The 20,176-nt window shown below is 45.8% G+C and overlaps 1 protein-coding gene across 1 annotated transcript in view; it reads right to left on the reverse strand.

Annotated features, from left to right (window-relative positions):
- The window catches only part of GALNT10 (polypeptide N-acetylgalactosaminyltransferase 10), a 125,922-nt gene that overhangs the window by 24,160 nt on the left and 81,586 nt on the right, over positions 1-20,176 (reverse strand). The window contains exons 5-7 of the mRNA XM_019506098.1: positions 8,913-9,098; positions 6,592-6,775; positions 5,684-5,801 (exon numbers count right to left, since the gene is read on the reverse strand). Of these exons, the coding sequence (XP_019361643.1) occupies positions 5,684-5,801; positions 6,592-6,775; positions 8,913-9,098 (488 nt within the window). The remainder of the gene's footprint in view (positions 1-5,683; positions 5,802-6,591; positions 6,776-8,912; positions 9,099-20,176) is intronic.

Consider the following 20,176-nt stretch of genomic DNA (forward strand, 5'->3'; position numbering starts at 1 on the left):
AAAAAAAAAAAAAAAAAAAAATATATCAGTGCTATTAAAGCCACGTTCAGGCAAAGATATAAATGCTTCAGTTCCAATGCCAGCTCCTACAGCGATGACGCATCCTCACTTCATCTTTGGGTAGTCACGTCCTCTCCAAAGAGGTAACACAGGGGTGTTGGACATATGACCCATGGAGCCACATCATGCAGCTTGTGGGCTCTTGGAGAGCCTGGAAATTTGGGGTGGGGTGGTGTTGACCCTCACAGCAGCTTTGGAGCATGCATGCTCTTGCCTCTTCCTCCTGAGCTGGCCTCATTCTCCTCTTTTCCTTCCATGCTGCCTGGGTAGGGCAGGGGGAAGGGACAATCACTGCATGGACAGGAAATTTCCACACTGAATACCCAGGACAAACCCTAGCACAGCCTAGGAGCTTCATCTTGGCCCCCAGCTGAAACTTAAGCCTCTACTCAACATGCGCTGCATTCTCCTTGCCATTCAGGCTTATCATCTCATCAGATTTGGGTGGATTTGCACACAGATGGCAAGGGGCAGGTTCCTAATCAACAGGCAAACTTTGTGCCAAAGTTTTGAGTCCTGCTTGAGAGCGCAGGGGCACCACAGCTCTGCAGGGAAGTCGAAGTGCCAGAACTGGACTGGGGTGGAACATTTTCCCTTCCAAAGCAAATCAATGGGCTTGGCTAGCAGCTTCCAAAACAAGCCAGCCTGGAGACAACATCCAGCCCAGGTGATTGCAGCCTGAATTAAGTCTGGCAAACTGCAGGCAGCCCCGTCTGCAGTTGCTTATAAATGAAAAGCACCAGGTAAGCATAGCAGAGTTGCCAAAATGCACCCATCTTGTGCTCTCAAGAAAGGCTCCCATCTCTCTGCGCCGTACCTGGGCACCCACCCTGCTCCAGCTGAAGGTTGAGAGTTTTCCTGCCACTGCTCATCACACTGCATGCGAGTGCAACACTTTGCACAGGTCCTCCGTGAAGCACACTATTTTCATGTCATTGCTACCATTACCCTAATCTGTACCCAACAATTAGGGATGCTCAGATAACAGCCCAGGCCTCTGCATAGGTTCCAGGGATTTTATTCTTCCCCTGCCCTTGCCTCTCTCAACCTATTACTGCTGTACAAACAAATCTCTCACTTTTGATAGGCATCAGTGTTTTCAGTCTTCCACATGGACACATAGCTTTCCTATTGTTTGACAGTTAATTACTTGTTAATGAGCCCTGCTGCTCTGGGATCTATTAGCTGGTATGTTTACACTGACTTAGGGCAGCTGAGGAAAATGAAATACTGCAGGTTTTTGCAGAGGCAAGCAAAAATTGTGACTTACAAAGTTGTTAACTGCCTGGAGACAGATTTTTCTCCTTCCACCTCTGCACTCCTTTTCCTTGTACTTCCTGGTCATGGCTTTGAACCCTTTGGGATGACTCCTCCGCTGTACTTCGACAGAAAGCTCTTGGGGCCGAGATGGCCCGTGCTCTGTTTGTACCATACCTAGCACAGTGGCCTCTAGCTGTTAATGACCTTCCCAGCCCAATTTAAAAGACAAGATGGTAAGCGATTCAGGAGACCTGTAGCTAAACTGGCTACTCGTGATAGTTTTCAAAGCAGAAGTGCAGGGAAAGATTCAGTTGGTCATAAATCTTCATGGTCTTCTGCAGCAAACACTTCTTGCCCACCTGCATGCAGGATCTTTGTCCCACCACTGATAACCTTCTCTGGTGCATGCCGCACGTTTCCCAAGATCTGGAGGACTCCTCCTTCCCCCCCACTTGGGTCACAACATGCACAAGCCTAGTTAAGCCAATTCTCCCTTTCCTGTCAGGACCAGCAAAGGCATTAAAGGACCAAAGCAACCCTTCTTTGGAGCTGGTGTCAAGGAAGCAACCCCTTCATTTATGACCAGAAAGGGCAACCCTCTTTTCTTCTTCTCCCATGTCCTTCAGTGGTCTGGGTGACTGGACTTGTACCATGATGCTCCATGGGTTACCAGCCATAAATGTCTCAATGGAGAACATCCCAGTCCACATTTTCTACATCAAACACCAATTGCACAATCCCTTAAGCTATTAGCAAGGGGCCAGGAGCAGTACAAAGGCCTTGCATTACGGTGCTGAACATTAAAGGAGCATCCTTTGTGTGAATAATCTCTGGAGTAGAGGATTTGTAGAGCTGGCAAGTTGCGACCTGCATCAGAAGACTTGCCCCAACTCGGAGCAGTTCAATCCCCTACCCTTGCTCATCTCCCCACTTTGAAGATCTCACTTCTCCTAATAAAAGAAAATCCCTCCCCTGGTTCAGGCTCGGTCCTGTTTGCCGAGTACCAATACACTGCCTGCTGCATTTCCTACAGAGAAGCCAATGCACCGCTGCTTGCTTCCCAAATGGAAGAGGAACTCGATGACACCGGTTTGTCTGCTCAGGAAAGCAAAAAGCCACGGCACTGCCAGTTCCTGTGCGAATGCTGGCTTGTGCTTTTAACGGTGCTGGTTATTAAAATAAAAACATAAGCTGCTAGAATAAGAGCACAGGTGCAAATGGATTTGCAAAGTGTGAACTGCAGCGTGTACATGCCTGGCGGGTGTGGGGGGATGGAGGCAGCTGCGAAAGCAAGAGCCACCACATGTAGGTGTTGGAAGCAGAGGCAGCCTGGTGCAGGGGACTGAAGGGCCTGTATGTGCCACTGGGATTAGGCTAGGCTAGAAATCTGGCACTTATCTAACAGCAAATGCCTTTCATTGCCTATATAATTTGAAGGTACATAGGGCTTTTGACAGGCATCCATGTCCATACATAAGCATGCACATTTAAGGCTGCACCCAGGGCCTTAAATGATTTGACAGCATCTCTCTTAACTGTAAAATCTCAGCTTGCTCCTCTAGGTACAAACATAGCCCTAAGCTTGCCAGGAAGTGTCAGAGCTTCATAAATTCTCCGAACAAACCTCCTATTCTTGCCACTCCGGCAGAATTATTAAATCTATCAGCCACAGATGAATGTATCAATTTATCTTAATTTCTGAAAATACACTGAGCCTCTTTCAGTTAAAACCTCATTTTTCTGCCACACAATGGAAGAAGAAAGGGGGTCTTTGCTGAGATTAATTAGAGGGAATTTAGCCCGCCATAAATTACCATCTCTGGACTGAAATAAAACGCACTGTTTCAGAAAGGATAAGCAAACAGATGAATGAAGTAGTCTTATTTCCTGCAGATCAAGCAGCACGACTGTCTGTGAAGGCATTAGAAAGACAAAGGGCTTGCATAACCACTGTCATCACTCTCAGAAACTAGCGTTTTCAAAGGGGACCAAGGGAAAGAGGATGAATGCCACCTCTGCCCCCTCCTGCAGGGAATTGCATTACGACACAATTTCTTTACACATAACACGGAGCGGATAAATGGATCCGACTGTAATGGCATCTCCAAGGGAGGATTTATTCTTCCTCCTCCCAACCGAGCGAGGACAAGAGACCTCCAATATGGCTTTATTACTTTGCCTTCTGTAAAGAATAGGAGAAAAAAGCGTTGTTTGTTGCGCAGTAATTGCCCAATGAATGCAGCGCGATTGGTCTCTGAACGCCATGAAGTCGCTCCGATTTGGTGAAAGAAACAAACAAGACAGGACTGTTCGCCGGGGGAGGGACTTTGGCTGCTTCCACCAGACTGTGCATTGTCTGTCTAATCGCTGCGACCATCTGTTGGACCCATGCTGAGGCATCTAGTTCATTTTGGTGGCACCCTGGACCATACGACCGAGAAACCCTAATGGAGTCTCTTAAAGGAAACTGCAAATTAAGCCCCCGAAAAGCAGAATTAAGCAGATTTCTTTGCTGAATTCCTCCCAGGCTCAGGGCGGGGCAGGGACGAGGGTGACGTTCAGCAGCTTGCATGAAGCAGTGGAGTTGGTGAACCCTCAAACTAGAGCACGTTTTGACTGGCTCAGTCTTTCAACAAATAACTGAACCTCCCCATAGGCAGGTGAACAGTCAAAGTCATCACGCGCTACTCTACTTCCCAGTTCCTGGGGGTTTATGCAAGCTGAGTTAGTGGTCACCATCTAGTTCCTAGCAGACAGGCACCGAATCAATTGCTCCAAATTTTCTAAACCGGTCTCACTTTTCTGCATCAGGATAAAGACCAGCAGCTGGGTAAGTACAGCAGTGCCTGCATGCTGGGCCTTGTCCAAGTGACAAAAAGGATTACACTCTTTGGGGTATGTATGTCCATATTGCACAGGGCAGGATACTGCAGACATGCCAGAGCTAGCTCAGGTTATGGGAGCATGCTTCTCGGGTAGGATTTTCCCAGTGGGGCTCTGTACTAACATGGCGAGGAGGCTCCTGGTACCCGAGATCAGTTGGCATCTGGAACTCTTACAGGAGTTAAATATATCGTTGCATTGGGTATTGTATTTAAAAGGTGCAAGATTCGCAACTAGCAAGACAGTGGGAACATATACCGTTGCACTGGGTATTGTATTTAAAAGCTAAGAGAGCAATACACTGCCATGCTTCAGGATAAGAACTGGCCCGCATGGCGAGGAGCAGCACAGAAGAAATTCCCCTTGCTGTCACCTGTCTCGTGCTTCCTGCCAGAGGCCAGGTACTGGCCTCAGCGAAGGACTTGTTTCATCCCGGGCGGCAGTTCCCAACTCTTACAGGAGTTCCAGAGCCAGGACAAAATGCACCAAAGCAGAGCATCTCAACGTGCACGGTGAGGAGGGGAGGGTTTCTACACACCCAAGGCTGACAAAGCACGCAAGATATATGGCATTTCAGCAGCATCGCTAATAGCAGGTTTCCTGAGATCCGGGAACATCTGGGTGTTTAGCAGTCAGTCACTTCTGGGCCAGGAATAGCTCCTTTGTGCGACAATAACTGTGCCCTGTCAGAGGTGCTCTCAGAAATTTGGGAATTGCCCCCCCTGGATGAAACAAGTTCCCATTGAGGCCAGTACCTGGACTCTGGCAGCAGCCAGACACAGAAAGCACGAGACAGGTGACAGCAGGGGGATTTCTTTTGTGCTGCTCGCCCAGGGGCTAGTTCCTATCCTGAAGCATGGCAGTTTACTGCTCTCTTAGCTTTTAAATACAATGCCCAATGCAACCGTATATGTTCACACTGTCTTGCAGGAATTCCAATAAACTCGTGGCTTTGTGACATCCAGCGGCAGTGGGTTCCAGTTTGATGGGGTCGTGTACACATGTTACTTTACCCATGAGCTTTTGCATGTCGGGTTTAATGAATGTCCCTCTGTTCTTGAGCTGTATTTCCATTTACCTCTTCTCATGCTATGGCATTTTTATACCCATTTTAAATACTCTCTTCCTTCCCTTGCTAATCCATGGTCAGACAGCCTCACTAACTGGTGCTATGACCAGCCCCCTCCCCTGTAAATGCTGCTCCTAGCATAGACCCTGGCGGTGCCCCTGGCATTTGTTCTGTTCACTATAAATTGACTAGATCATTAATGCTTCTTTGTTTTAAACATCCTTTTATTACTGTGCCAGTTCTCTTGCACATTATTCCTTCACCCCCCCCGCCCCAACCCTTCAAACATCCTTTCGTTACATCCACACATACAAGATCATGAGATAATTTGTGCTCCATGCCTCAGAGCCTTTTTTTCTTTTCAAGATCTTTTCAAAGCAAAAAAGTAGTTTCCAGAGAAATGTGGCTCACCTTAAAGGATATTTCATACTGTTCTCCTCCCCATATCTCCAGACCTGCATCATACCCTCCCAGCTCCCAGAACCACTTTCTATCGACTGCAAACAGTCCTCCGGCCATTACAGGAGACCTGGAGGAAAAACCAGACTCCGCATTACAAACATTAAAAGACACAGAGCCCCCGCTCAACATCATTAACAAGGAAAAAGAGATCCCATAAATATTTCTTGCCTCCCACTCTTGCCAACCAAGGAGCTATGCTCCCTTCGGAGTGACTAAAAGCCACTACTCAGGCCATGTGGTTCACCCTCAAGTGACACAAAGCCCACCCTTACCTACGGGGACTCAGGTTACATATCCCCTGCAAGAGGCCACAAACCAAACCTGGGTCCCATGGCGGGATTGCGGTTCTCCAGCCTTTGGGTGCAGAAGTTTGACAAGGTGCTGCTGTCCTTTAATGCCAGCAGCAGGGCAATTTGTTAGAAAAATGATTTCTGCAATGCACTGTAATCATCACAATCCCTCTAATTAGCATTCTGCCTCTTTTTTTTTTTTGAACCGGGGAACAACATTCTTTACTAGCTGCAGTGTGTTTGTTGTTTTTGGCACAGCGTTAGGGATGCTAACGCGTCTTTGAAGGATCTTGGTAGTAATTGACTGTATTAAATGTTACGCATTACGACTTTAATGAAATATTAACTTCTGCAGAGATTAGGTCTGCAAAAAAACAGCCGTAAAAAGGAGAGTGTTCACAGCCACTGGTCTGAATGAAGCCTATTACCTAACAAAATAAGTAACAGAGAGACAAAGGGTACCTGACTGCCAGCTTGTGACTCCCAGAAGACTGAGGTCTAAGCCAACCCTGTAACAGGGCACCTTTTGTTAGCCAGCTATTACCACACCGCGTTTCAACAACTTACTCAAAAGGGTCACTGGGATCGGGTTTCTGTAACTCGGGAGGAATAGGGATCCGCTTGTAATACATCTCCCAGTCAAATGCCCCCCGCATCGCATCGCCAGCTTGGGTCTCATATCCAAAGTGATCATGGTCAATCACATCGATCATTGGGCACACGATAGTCTTGCGGTTCCGGGCGATGCGGTCTGGGGGGGAAAAAAAAAATGGTCGACAAGACTGTTAGGAAAGCCTCCTACCAGGAGGTCCCTGTCACCACTAATTAGAAAATATCACATCTACAGCTTTAGGTTGGCTCCTCTTAATACATCTTCATGAATCATGGAAACTGCCTCAATCAGCATGGAGGACTGCTTCATTTTGCTGTATTTCTATTATTCCCCCTAACTGCAGGTGGGCAGTTTGGTGAATATAACAGTCTAATACTGGCTACAGCTAGGTGCCATGAGATGCCCGACACACCTCCGCTTGGATCTGGGATATTTCTGGTTCCAAGGAGGCTCGTGCTTCTCTTGGACAGAGGTACCACCTTGTACCAACTTACCCGGCGTTTCATGTATTTGACACCCCGAAGCATTTAAGTCATGCCGACTCTACAGAAATATCGGGCGCTAATACTACAGTGGGCATCACTAAGGTATCAGAGACAGAAAAAACCCAAACCTCTCTCAAACCCACCCGCTGATCCAGTGCTGCTTAATGTGGCACAGTATGTACAGAGTGACTTGCACGTACCAAGTCTGTTGTCCCTGTTTTGCCATGAGACCTGGATGTGAACCCTGCTTGCATTGGTCCAAAGCTACTGTGACAGCACACTGTGCCACTTCACTCCAATAACCTTTCCAGTGCCGTGCTCGAATTGGGCAGGAGGCAATTCAGACTAATGGCATAACGAATCTTAGCAGCATCTAGAAATACAGCTGTGCCTCCCCCTCAACCTCTTCTTTCGGCTGAACAGTGCAAGACAGGACTCATTTCTGCCTAAACATCTGGAACTTCTTAAACACTGTTTTTCTTAGCTAGATGTTGCTTTAACTAGAGGTTGGCTTGTTTAAGAGCTGAAGCAGCAGATAATATATTTTAGACTCCATTGCACTTTTGCAACAAAAGCCCTTTTTTTTTTATAAATATAAATAAAATTTAAATGGCATTTCAGCTAATTTTGTTCCCATTCCCTGGGGTGCAGGAAACTGCAAATATTTTACGCTGTGCAGAATTAATGCTCAATGCAAACCTGATGGGCTGTGAAAGAAACAGCATTACCATTTGAGAATCCAGCTGACAAGTTTTCAACTGCATTTTTCTCTGCATGTGCCTACTGTTGCCATGTTTTACTAGACGGATGAAATTCCCACCTCAAGGATGGTTGCATTTTAATGGCACGAGTCACTTGCAGCAGGGTTGTGAAGCGCCTGGATTAAAAATGATGTCGAAAACCAACCGCCATGCAACCTGAAGTTGACTGGATGTTGGAATCAGGCGACTGGCTTTGTAGGCGAAGCCCTTCCAGTCCTGGGAGGATCTCTAACACCGGTCCTGGCACGGTTCACGCAGCAAAAGGAGGTTAAATGGCATCATCCCACTCAAGCTGATTGCGGTGCTAAACTAGGCAGCAATTTGGCACAAGTAGGAGCCTCTTTTCAAGAAAGTCCCAGGATCAGCGAAGTAAATGGGCGGCAGGTCAGAACTAAGATATGCAGGAAACAGGCAGCTTCTCTGAAGAGGATGTTCTTTGTTTAACAAGTTACGTGCAAAAGGAGTTTTCCTTATGGAGACTAAACATACACGTTCAGGGCATACGTTCCAACCTTTGTACTACCCACCCCCAAAATATTTCCCACGTGCCTGTGGGCTATGAAGATACTTTAAACGTATTTCCCTATAACCAGAGTTGAGTGCTTTTCAAAGCAAAAAAAAAAGAGAAACACCAGATCCACTTTGCGCCCAGCCACCAGTTCCTCTCCCCAAGCTACAGACTGACCACTTAAATGACCTGCTTTTCCAAGAAACTATCAATTATGCAAGATTTCTCTTACAGGGGAGAAAGGCAAACACGATCTCTGCTTTAAATTAAACAAAACCAATTTAGGAGGCTATTGGGAGCTTTATGACTTGCACGGAGAAATGCACCGCGCTGGAGGCTATGAGGTGCTGACCATTCTCCTTGGATTTTCTTAGAAAGCCAGGTTTCTGGCTAGTCATTTATGGCCTTCTTTGGACACTTCTGAAGGAGAAGGGCAGAGACCTGGACAAACAGCAAACCCAATGCTGAAGTCTATCAGGCTGAAGAGCAACTTTGGACAACATTTCAAGTCACTTCCTTACCTAGCAGAGGCGGTAGCCAGTTGACGTTGGCCTCGCAGTGAGAGTCCAAGAAGGTGATAACGTCTCCTACTGCCACAGAGGCACCCAGCATTCGCGTTCTTATTAACCCTTCTCTCTTCTTGGTTCGGAGGATCCTCACGCTTGGAAACTGGGCCATATAATCCTCCAGACGCTTCTTGAGATGTTCTGTGGGTAAATGAACCGAAAATTCAAGGTGGCAGCAACTGCATCTTTAAAATGTCTTTATTCTCTCCCCATGCCTAAAGGTCATTTTTGGGGATACAGTACAGAGCAGCTTTTAACTATTGCTTTAAGAGGAAAGAGCTTTTAAGCAAGGCAGAAGGGGAACAGCAGCATATATTTCAGCCCACAAAGTTGAACGTTCACTTGCGTTCTGCACTTTTGGAGACAGACGTGAGAACAAGGTAAGCAGTGGACTCAATCCTTTAGAACAGTTTTGAGAAAGCCAAAAACCTCATGGGATTAGTTTTCCTCGAATCTTGTCAAGCGCCCAATGTTCACGTTCACTTCTGCACAAGTAGAAAGTGAACCCCTCTCTTCCCCGCTGAGCCCTCCTCTTTTACAAACCAGCAAGAGAAAGGGATGTGGTTAAGTGTGGGCAAGGCGCTCAGATGCTCCAGTGCCTGGGGTCATACAAGCAACTATAGATGCAGATATGGGGAGAGGCATTTCCTGGGATCCTTGTGCCACTGCGCACGCCCCTGGCCAGCCCTCAGCTGGGGTATCACGGGCAGTTCTGGTCAATCACTTTCCAGAAAAATGAATTCAAAACCGGCCCGGGGGCAGAGGAGGACTACAGGAGCAGTTCTCAACCTTTCTGGACTCAAGACACCCCTCCATAATTTGTGAGCTGAGTGGCACCCAAAGGCAAACACAAATTTAGTTATTACAGATTTATCTGTCCTCTTTGCAGAGGGGCTGGGGAGGATCATTCAGGCAGGGACAAACCTGAGACTGCATTTATCTATTTAGCTTTATCTGCATATCTCCTCCTAGATCCTGGCACTCTTCAAAGGATCTGGTGGCACCCCAGGGTGTCCCTCACCCTGCCTGAGAACCACCAGGCTGCAGAGATGGATGGCTTCTTGCAGGGAAACTAAACAGGCTTGGCTTGCTTGGCCTAGCAAAAACAAAAAGCAGAGAGGGGATGTGATTGCTATCTATAAATACATCATGGCAGTAAGCCCCGGGGGGGGAAGAGAGCTACTTACACTGAAGGACAATGTTGGCAGAAGAACAAATGGGTATGAACTGGCCATGAATAAATTTGGGCTGGAAATGAGGTTTCGGCTGATTAGAAAGGTCTGGAACGACTTCCCGAGGGGAGCTGCGGGTACAACTGCTAGTTCGACGGTGAAAGGGATCATCCGACGTGGCGGCCCGTGACTGCAGGGCACTGGATCAGAGCCAGAGGGATCACATCGACTCTCTCTCGGGGCTGCCTGTGTGTACATTAGCTCCTACCAAGCACTCGGGAGAGGCTTTTATTCCTCCTCTGAGCCCTGGCGTCTTATTTTGGGCAAGCACAGGCAATCATGGGAGCTAATACATACCTTGCATTTCAGCTCTGATGCTGCCATCATCTGCACTGATTCAGTTAGTGCAAACCCGCTTGAGTATTCAGCCCTTAAAAGTACTCCTGGTAGCAAGGTACCCCCCCCCAACCCCTTTTTGGGGCCTGATTTAAAACCTCTGGTAGCTTTTCATGGGACAAAGCTCATTTTCATGTTTGTCTGACGTATCAGCAATTAAAATATATGCACAGGCTGGGCGCCTCAATAAAACCTTTACTGCTTCATACTTTCTAGCAAAGACTAATTCTTTCTCCTTGCTCTTTTCAAGTCACTTCTGAATAGAGCCTCTGCAGCAAGCAAGACTTAATTTTCTCTAATTGAGTGGATAAATCTTTCAAAAAAGGGACTCTGAGACCAGACAAGATATTTATACTATAATAGTCCTCATGCAGCACTGAACAGGCAGTAACTGGTTGGGTTTTCTTTAAATGATTAGCAAAAGAAAAAAAAACCCCCAAAACTTTTCGTTATAGCACAGACTGATGTGACTACATTAAGAAAGCAAGCAAAAATCCCCCTCTTCCCCTAACGTTAAGAAAGCAAGCAAAATCCCCAAAGCCAGCCAAACCCACGCTCAAGCTATAAACTCTGCTTGGTCCCAGCTGCCCCGTGCACAGACCAAAGCAACCATCACTGAAAGAGCTGACACCAATTTATATAATAATAAAAAGAGGAATGCAAGAGCTATAGGTCTTGACCCTCCCTACACCGACTCATAGGGATCACTGCATTTGCTTCATTACGGGCCCATGGTCATTACTGCATCCGACGAGCTGGACATAAAACGTTAACGAGTCGCAGATCTGTTGGAGCTTCCCAGGAACTTAAGTGTTGAGGGGCCATGAAACCACCTCTCCTGCTCTACGAGAGGACAAAGGAACAGGACAAACGTCTCGTGCTAAAGAGCTCCGGTCCTCTTGCTTCTTCCCTGCACATAATGCCAAACCTTGTACGTGCTGGTGTTTGGCAGTCTTTCAGGTGCGCTCCACATCGGGGCAGGTGCACCCCGGGTGACATAGGCAGCCAGACTAAAGGACACGCGCTTCCAGCAGTGCGCACCTGCAAGGGGTCAGTAGAAACAGCCACCTTACTCCAACTCTCTTGATGGGGCTGGAGGTGACAGCAAGTGGGAGAGCCAAAGAGAAACAGCCGAGGCCTCGCCACGGCTCTGGAGGCAGCGTGAAGGCTGCTTTACAAATAACTATTGCCAGAGATGCGTGGATGATTAGCAGTCATTAATGAAAAGATAAGAATGAAGGGTTCAGCCTTCTACTGCTGGCTGTCTGGATAAGGGCCGATTCACAGGAGAAAAAAAAGCCCTGTTTAAGATACTCTCTCTTTGTGTTTACTGTCCTCAGCATGTAGCTGGACATCCCACCTAATTGTTTTGCTTCTAACCATCAAACCAAGTAAATAAAAAAAGAGCAGCTTGGAGCTACAAAAATCATTAGACTGGTCTTTTCTTCGCGAGCCAGAGTCCCTTGGAAAGGTAAAACATGCAAGAATTCTCCCCCAACAACCAGGACGGATTTACAGCTACACACAGCGGCTCACGACTGCCTGGCTCCTAGCACTGCATAGTGCATGGCCAAGTAATGCAAAGCCACACAAGCTGGGGCGATCCTTAACCTGTTGCAGTCGATAGGAAAGGCTCTGAAAAATTAGTGGGTGCTGCACGATAGAGCCACAGGCCTTCCTGCCCAGGTGGTGCCTGTGCATGTGATTCGGTGCGCCGTCCTCTGCCGACTGCAAGAGGTGATTCCCCACAGCTCCATCCAGCCACTACAGAAGACACGATATTTCACTAAACACTAATCCTAAATTTGTGATGAAAGGCAGGAGGAGCTAGCAAGGTGCTCCTGTATCCTTTCCTCTGCTAAAGAAAGGTGACAGGGCTTATTAGACCCTCACAGCAGTCCCACACCAAACAGCTGCTGCTTTGAAAGGGAAAGAACAAAAGGGAACCATGCCCGAGCTGCCTTTTCTCTCATCCCCTTCTCCATCTTTCATCTCTAGCAACATCATTATGACAGCATTTTCAAATTTTTGTTTTTTAAGAAGAAGCCTCAAACAAACAGGTTTTTATAAGTCGGCATTAACCGCCACAAAATTTTATGGGGCTTTAAAAAAATATATTATGGCACCTTGTCAGACTGAGTGATTTTTATTACAAGGGCAATTTTCTTTAATGAAAGTTGTTAGGTAAACTGGATGAATTCCAGTGGCTGCACACAGCGCGCAGAGTAATACAGCCATATAAACGAGTGTAAGATTATCTGTAGATTAAAAAAAATAGGCTGGTAGCAGGCTGACAGGCTTTGTAATAAATATGATGTACAATTTATATATTAACATGACTAGTCAGGACTACTTAAATCGTTTGCTTGCTTGATTTTGAGCTGTAAATAAAGCTTCACACAGAGAAGGAACAGCAGCTCCAATAAAAAGGACTGCTTTCAAATTTCACCCACTGAAAGTCGGGCACAACAAAAATGTCTTCTCCTGGCTCAGGTCCGTGTGTATCCTTTGTCCCTTCCCTTTCCTGGAAGCACAGCATCCCGGTGCAAGAGCTGCTTCCAAGTGGCACGAGGCTCACTGCAGCACGGACAGCCTTCCCGGGCTGGCCATTACTCTGCTCCACTCGCCCAGTTTGTGGTCAGGATATTGCATCCTTACCCAGTCAAGTGGTGCCTGTCAGGAGGAGAAAGGGAATTTTGTAATCTAAGACACTCTTAAAAGGCACAATGGGTTCCAGATTTGATGGGTCTTAACCTGATTTCACTAAAAAAAAAAAAAAAAACCCGGCTCAGTCAGCAAGTAAGAAGAAGAAATGCTATTTTTCCTCATTGCCAACCGTGCCAAGTCGGCATCTGACCGTCGATCTGGGTCCATTCCACGTCATGCCGCCACACAGGATAATTGAGCTATTGCCCTTGCTGACTCCCATTCAAACCCAGGGGTGTGTCGATAGCTTGTTTTTACTGTGATGGGAGTTTGAGTAAGTTGGTTTCTCACAAAGGAGCTAGAGAAAGACAGCATGCAATCCTTTGCCTTACAACATGGTTTTAAGCAGCAGTTCTGCCACTGCTTTGACTTAGAAACAGATATTCCCTTCACATGGGCTGCTTTGGCGGTACCAAAGGATTATCTCCGTTTTGGGCTCCATGTGGTTCCAAGCAGCTTGGCAGACCAGAGTAGACCGCTACATGAAGCTTCACCAGGTCATCTCACCACAGGCCAGGAGCTGGAGATAGCTGGCATGAAATATCAAATGAATATATGCTTGGAAACAGTACTGAATGTTATCAGTTGCATGCCCTTCATAGACCTGTATGTCCCTCAAACGGCAACGCAGAATATACATGCTGTACTTTACAGGAGAGCTGCGGTCATGCCACCTTCGGTTGCTGCTATTAGCTTAAGGGGCCTTGAAAAATTAAGCCATGTCAGGCTTGATGAATACTTGAGATGCTTCAAGGAAGAGGCCTGTGCTTCAGAGAGAAGGTGCTATTCTTCACTGAGGGATAAGGGCTGGGGAAGATGCATCACAAGGGAGACTTAAGCACAGGATCTCGGCTAACAGAGCAGAGAGGCTGGGAAATGGGGAATGCACTTTTGCTGTTAACAGATACCAAGAGGGCTGAGGTGCCATAAAGCATCATCAGCTCTTGCTGGTTTTGTGTTTCAGAGGAAGAGAGCCAAGTGCTCTGTGCAATTCCCCATCGCTCAGCTTTTGAGCATTAACTTTACACCACTAGTGGCTCCCACCACTGGCTTGTGTATTCATCCCATTACACTTGGACAATCATCTTCACAACGGATGGATTCAGTGGTGCAAACACCTGAAGTCTAGTCAGGAAAACACCACCTGTTGAGGAGGGACACATGCAAAACAGGACTAAATGGCAGTGCTTTGGCTGGTGTGAGCTCCAAGACCAGGTGTGCACAGCCCCTCAAATCCCTTTGCATTCAGAAAATGCTGTCCTGAAAGAGGAAGACGGCCAACATCTCCCTGATAATGGCCAGCTTCTTGCATCCTGGAGCAACACATCGTTTCCGATGTGTATGGAACCAGCAAAGAGCAGGCTGTTGGAGCACTATAAGGAGAGACTGCCAAGCTGTGCTTTTACAGGTCCAGAAAACTGCTTCTGCACGCAGCTGAACAGCATCAAGGGGACACGGGGGCTGGAAAAGAACTGATATGGATCCTGTTTTGTGCTCCGAGACTCTGCCACAGGCCAGCAGTGCCAATTCCAGCCAAAGCGGAAAGCTGCATTTTCTCCAGAGGTTGCTTTGGCCAAACCTAAAATGCAACTGCCTGCTTTTCATTTGCTTTCCCATTATACCTCCCAGGTTTGCCCCTTTTCTCCCAAACACATACTTTTAAGCTCACAAATGGTTTCATTTACTTAGATACTCGGGTGGGCTGAAGGTGCTGTTCAACAATCGAAGGTTGGATTTCTCCCCTTCCCGAATCTAATCACACATCTGCAAGACAGAGCTCCCTGAAATAAAAGCATTTCATCACTGAAATCAACTTCTCTCCCCTGTTTTGGCAAAGATGAGTAATCCTTTTAAACACGGAAACGTCTCTTATCCAAACAGACGGCAGCTACGTTACTCTTCATTTTCTTTCAATGTTTTCATGCTCTATGCTGTTGGTGGGGAGGATAATAAATTGGTTCAATAATCACCAGGTTAACACCACTTCCAATAATAGCAGGTGATCAAGCTGCTCATAGCCTTTCCCATTTTTCCTTCAGCCTTCTGTGCCAAATCTGCATGGAAATCACGCGTGCTCACCTGGATGGGGCAAAATAATAACACCTGCTTCTCTGAAGGGGATTCTACCGCAGAACCGCACGCATGAAAGTCGAGCCCTCCACGGGATTTGCAATCCCAGCTAACACGGGGCAGGTCACAAAGGAGTTGCAGCTGCTTCAGGAGCCCTTGACTTCCACACCCCATCTGCAGCACAGGAGGGTGGGTCTGGAGGCAGGAGGAGGAAGGGAGAAAGCCAAAAAACCTTTACATGTGTTGACCAAGGAGCTTGCTGGCATCACCGCTCCCTGGCTTATTTGTACTAAGATTAAACCGGGCAAGAAATTTCTGAAGATCTTCACATTTGCTTCATCTCCTTCCAGCCAAGGTTGGCATGCTTTAGAGTCCTATTTAGGAGAAACAAAGCCCTTCCTTTAACAAGAGGCACAAGTCTTGAAGATCAGGATTCAGATGCCTGTGAAACGAGATGCATCTCCTCCACATCCAGTTCTGGTTATCTTCGAACAAAATGAACCCTGGTTGGATAGTGCATGAATGCACCTAGGTGCTATACAAACCTGTAGATGGGCATGGAGTATGGAAATACTCCCAACTGTAGGGCATACCCGTGTCGCTCCCTCAGTAGATGCAAGGAAGAGATAAAAGGCATACACACTCCCATGGGAGTTTCCTCTTTGCTCTCAGGGGGAAATTATGTATCTACTTATCCTTCCTCTGTTCGAGTTTTCACATTGAAATCAATGGATTATGAAAAAGTGAAGTCCAATTATGTTGGCTCCATCCGTTCATAGCTTCTATAAGCATCGACTCTAATCACCATGTCATAGTGCCATGAAGGGAAAAACACATAACACCGCTAACTTATTCTGGAGTTAAAATTCTCATTAGTTAACAAGCACTCTTCATTTCCCTTCCTGTTTTATTAAATATACATCAAGATTGAAGTATACAATTAAAAGCTGCTTCAGATCAAATGGAGTCAGTAGAAAAAGATGATTTTTATGCGTGGTTAAGCAGCCTTATTTTTTTACTGATTGCTTTTAGCATTCAAAAGAACACACTCTGTTGCCATAAAAATGAGATGGGTCCTGTTTTCAGGTTGAGAAAGCATTTGATATGTCAGAGTATAGCACATAGGTCACCCAATGCTAAGGACTCATACAGACCTGGTCCCTCTCAGAGTCCTTGAATTGGCATTCATGTCCAGTGACCCCTCAACCCTTTCTAAACAGTTGTTCCTGATTAGCCAGCTCCTTAATGAGAGGGAGTATGTGCATTCCCATCCAATGCCAACATCTCTTTCCCACACCTAAATACTTTGTGACCACATAATGCTGATGCTTTGATTCATCAAAATAGTCTGAGCCATGACTTGATGCCCATGGTATCCATGCTTGGTGCCTTCAACGCTCCTGCAACTGGGTTAGAAGAATGAGAGATCAAGCTATCCCAAGTCTGAAGAGACCGACCACCCTTATTTTGCATTAACAACTACATTTTTGCACCTATTAAAGATGAACACCAAATACTGGAAGATTGAATATTTGACGTCAGAAAAAACCCCTCAGATTTGTTGGTGGTGTTGCTGGGTGCTTAGAGAGCTAGACATGATTTTCACATGATTCAGACAGACTCAGGAACAGATCAGGAACCCAGGGAGAAAGGAATGGCCTGTTGTGACAGTGGAGCTGGTACAAATGGGCATTTCACGAGAACAGCTGGTCCTAGCTAGTGCTACCTGCTCTTTCACCATTAAAAAAGAAAATTAATTGCTCCTTGAACTCGTAGAGTAACAGCATAAGGCCCAGATGGGCAGGGAAGGATGTGGGGGAGTCAGCTGAAGATCTCCGGATGAAGCGTTAAGACATTTAAAGTATTAAAAGTATGTTGCAAGTTGTTCAAGCTTTTGAGGATTAGAAATCTTAGAAAGTTGCACAAGCTTTCTGCAAAAGGCAGTCCTTACTGATTCCAGTGGTGCAACTGTTCGCTTTTACCAACTCTGTTCAGGATTTCTTAGCAAAAGGGATTGGACCTTATCCAAAACAATGCAGCAATGGAAAATTTAAAACCAGCACATACGTTTAAGGAAAAGAAAAAAAAAAAAAAAAAAAATCTATTCAGAGCATCAACCTTGAGACAGGATAACTTTACTTGGAAGCAACTCCAACGTGCAATTTAGGTCCAAAATTTAAACCTGCCTGTGCTCTGATGGGGCAACAGATTTTAAACACTTCTTTTCATATCTGAGCGACAAAGGAAGATCTATGAGCAATAGTGGATTTACAGTGATTTTTGCTCTATAGGTACAACACAGTCTCAAATTAGCCAAAGCCTGGTTACAGGACCAGGAATTATTAGAGTATGCTAGCTTAATTAATATCCACAAATGGGAAGAAAACAAATCAAAGCCATGTTTGGATTGTGCTCCATATGTTAGAAACAGAAAACACTATTTGGCAAATAGAAAGATACCCAATCTGGTAGGAGAAAGAACAAAACAAAACACCCCTCAGTCAAACATCTGACACTTTACTGCAAACACTGCCATGTCAAAAGCAGGATTTTATAGCTTTGGAAAAGACTTGACAATTTTCTTCAAAAACAGATTTTTTTCCTTTACTATCCCTTCTTAACTCACTTTTGGAAAACAAAGATAGCTAGTAGAAGAGGAAGCTGCAGAAGCCCAAGCCACTTACATATGCAAGATGGGTCTTTCATTTGGTAAGTGCATTCCGTCCTGAAGTGCGTCTTGGGCTGAAGCAACCCACGCTGATACCAGAACCAGAATGCCCAGAAACTAAACCAGAAAAAGTGCCTGGTCACCTGCCATATTCATTTGAACCAGATAGTATAAGGCCAGGGGTCTGAGAGGGTTTGCAGGAAGCTATTAAGTTTGACCTATTCCCATGTGTTGTTTCTTCTTTTTTTAAAGCCTGTTCTGGCCTGTGTTTTCCAGCTTGTCCCGTGGGAGATCACACAAGCACCACACGTAGTGCATTTTGGAATAGGACAGCAACCTGAACCAGATTATGCAATGATTTTGTAGCAGCTATGAGCAGAGCAAATTGGGATGTTTTTCAAAGATTTGTCCAAGTGTCACCCTGGTTCCAACAGTCTCAATCCGAAGATTTTTAATTAAAAAACATTTGGGGGTTGAAACAACTTGGCTTTGAAATTTAAACAAATTTGCTGTTAAGCAAAAGTTTCTAGAGCCAAGATTTGCAATGCTGATCAGAAGAGCTCTACTGTTCTTGCCATTTCCAAGCGTCTCATAGGAAGGGGAGCCCATCTCCTTCCTGACTGTACCTACAAGTAAGCTTTGTGACGGGGACAAGGGCCAACGGAGCCGATACCAACCAACTTCAGGGGCTCCACCGCAGAGTATGGCTGCTTCTATCAAAACCCCTGCATTACAACTCTTACTTTACCAAGGCTGCCAGTAATACCTGTTTAGAAAACACACTATGATTAATCGATAATAGACATCACACATATAAAATATAACTGAGGGTGCTTGCATCACATTTCTAATTAACTGCTACAAAGAAACTGCTGTAAAGCATGAAAGTACTGATTTGAACTGCAGCTGGCAGTTATGCCGCTATCTTATTTCTAGCAGACGAGGACACTTACTTCAAGGTGAGGTGAATAAATTAAAGATGTTTTGCTACAATCCACCACTAATGGAAGCTACATACATAGCAGTGTTCACAGCAGCAAACAACGTCGTTAGCTGATGTTTAATAAGCTGTAACAAGAATGAAAAACCTGCTTCAAAACAAATCTCGCTTAGTTAGCCAGACATCCTTCCAAAGGCATGGTAATTAGCTTAGAAGGATATCGTTTGACTGTAATAAACTGGGACCCTTTTTGTCCACCCCCATAGCTCCCCTCTCCTGAAGAGTCTTCCAGCAGTGGGCAACTGATCTTCCACTAATTATCTGTATGAACTAAAAAGCAAACTGCTGGTAAGTATAAAACACACATACCTGGCTTTGCAACACGTTTGCTAGGAAACAGATACTGGGGGCTCTCTCAACACTCACGCCTCCTTTCACATGCCTGGGAACCCAGACAATATTTTTAATGCTCTCTGGCTATTTATGAGATTTTAAATGCTCCAGTTCTCATTTCAATGACTTTCTGTCAAGGCATACGCACATTTGGGTGCAGAAATAATACTAACCATCTTCTAGGTTGGAAGAGTTCACATAAAGAATGAGGCACTATTACTCCAAGATGAAACATCTGTCAAATGAGATCATATTGCTACAGTGGATTTTGGATCCAGTGCCAGATCGACTGGTTATTAACAGGAATCTAAAGTCACATCTATAAAATAGCAGTCAGAGGGAGGAGATGGGGAGAATAAATTGGTTAGACTGTCTCTGCAAGGCAAAGCAAGCGTCCACGCTGGACCGTTAGCTAACTTCGCTGGGACACCCCAAGATGCCAGACTTGCTTAGTTCACAAATTTTACTACTGTGCCAATAAATGATCTGCTGCCTCTTAGCAATGCAGAGAACGACAGCTGCTTCTAGATGGTGGGTAACATTTCCAAAAAGTGCTCAGGTGATTTATGGGCCTGAGGCTCATTAGACTTGCAGCAATGATCCCTTTTGAAGATGGGACTTAGGCTCCACAACCAAACATAACCTTCAATTAGCCATCTCCACACCAGTAAAAGTGCTTTCTTAACACAAATGGCCAATGCATTCAGCACCTTCCTTCTAAAGCATTTAAGGGCTTGCAGTGTTCGAATACGACTTCAGATCATTGCAGCTCTGATCGTCAACTCTGGCTCCAATACTCTGCTCCCACCTACAAAACGAGCTGCACGACAAGGGCAATAGCAGAATCCCTCTGGTTGTCATCTACAGCCCCAGC

Source organism: Gavialis gangeticus, unplaced genomic scaffold (genome assembly GCF_001723915.1).
Source record: "Gavialis gangeticus isolate Ggan-Ray unplaced genomic scaffold, GavGan_comp1, whole genome shotgun sequence".
NCBI classification, from domain to species: Eukaryota; Metazoa; Chordata; order Crocodylia; family Gavialidae; genus Gavialis; species Gavialis gangeticus.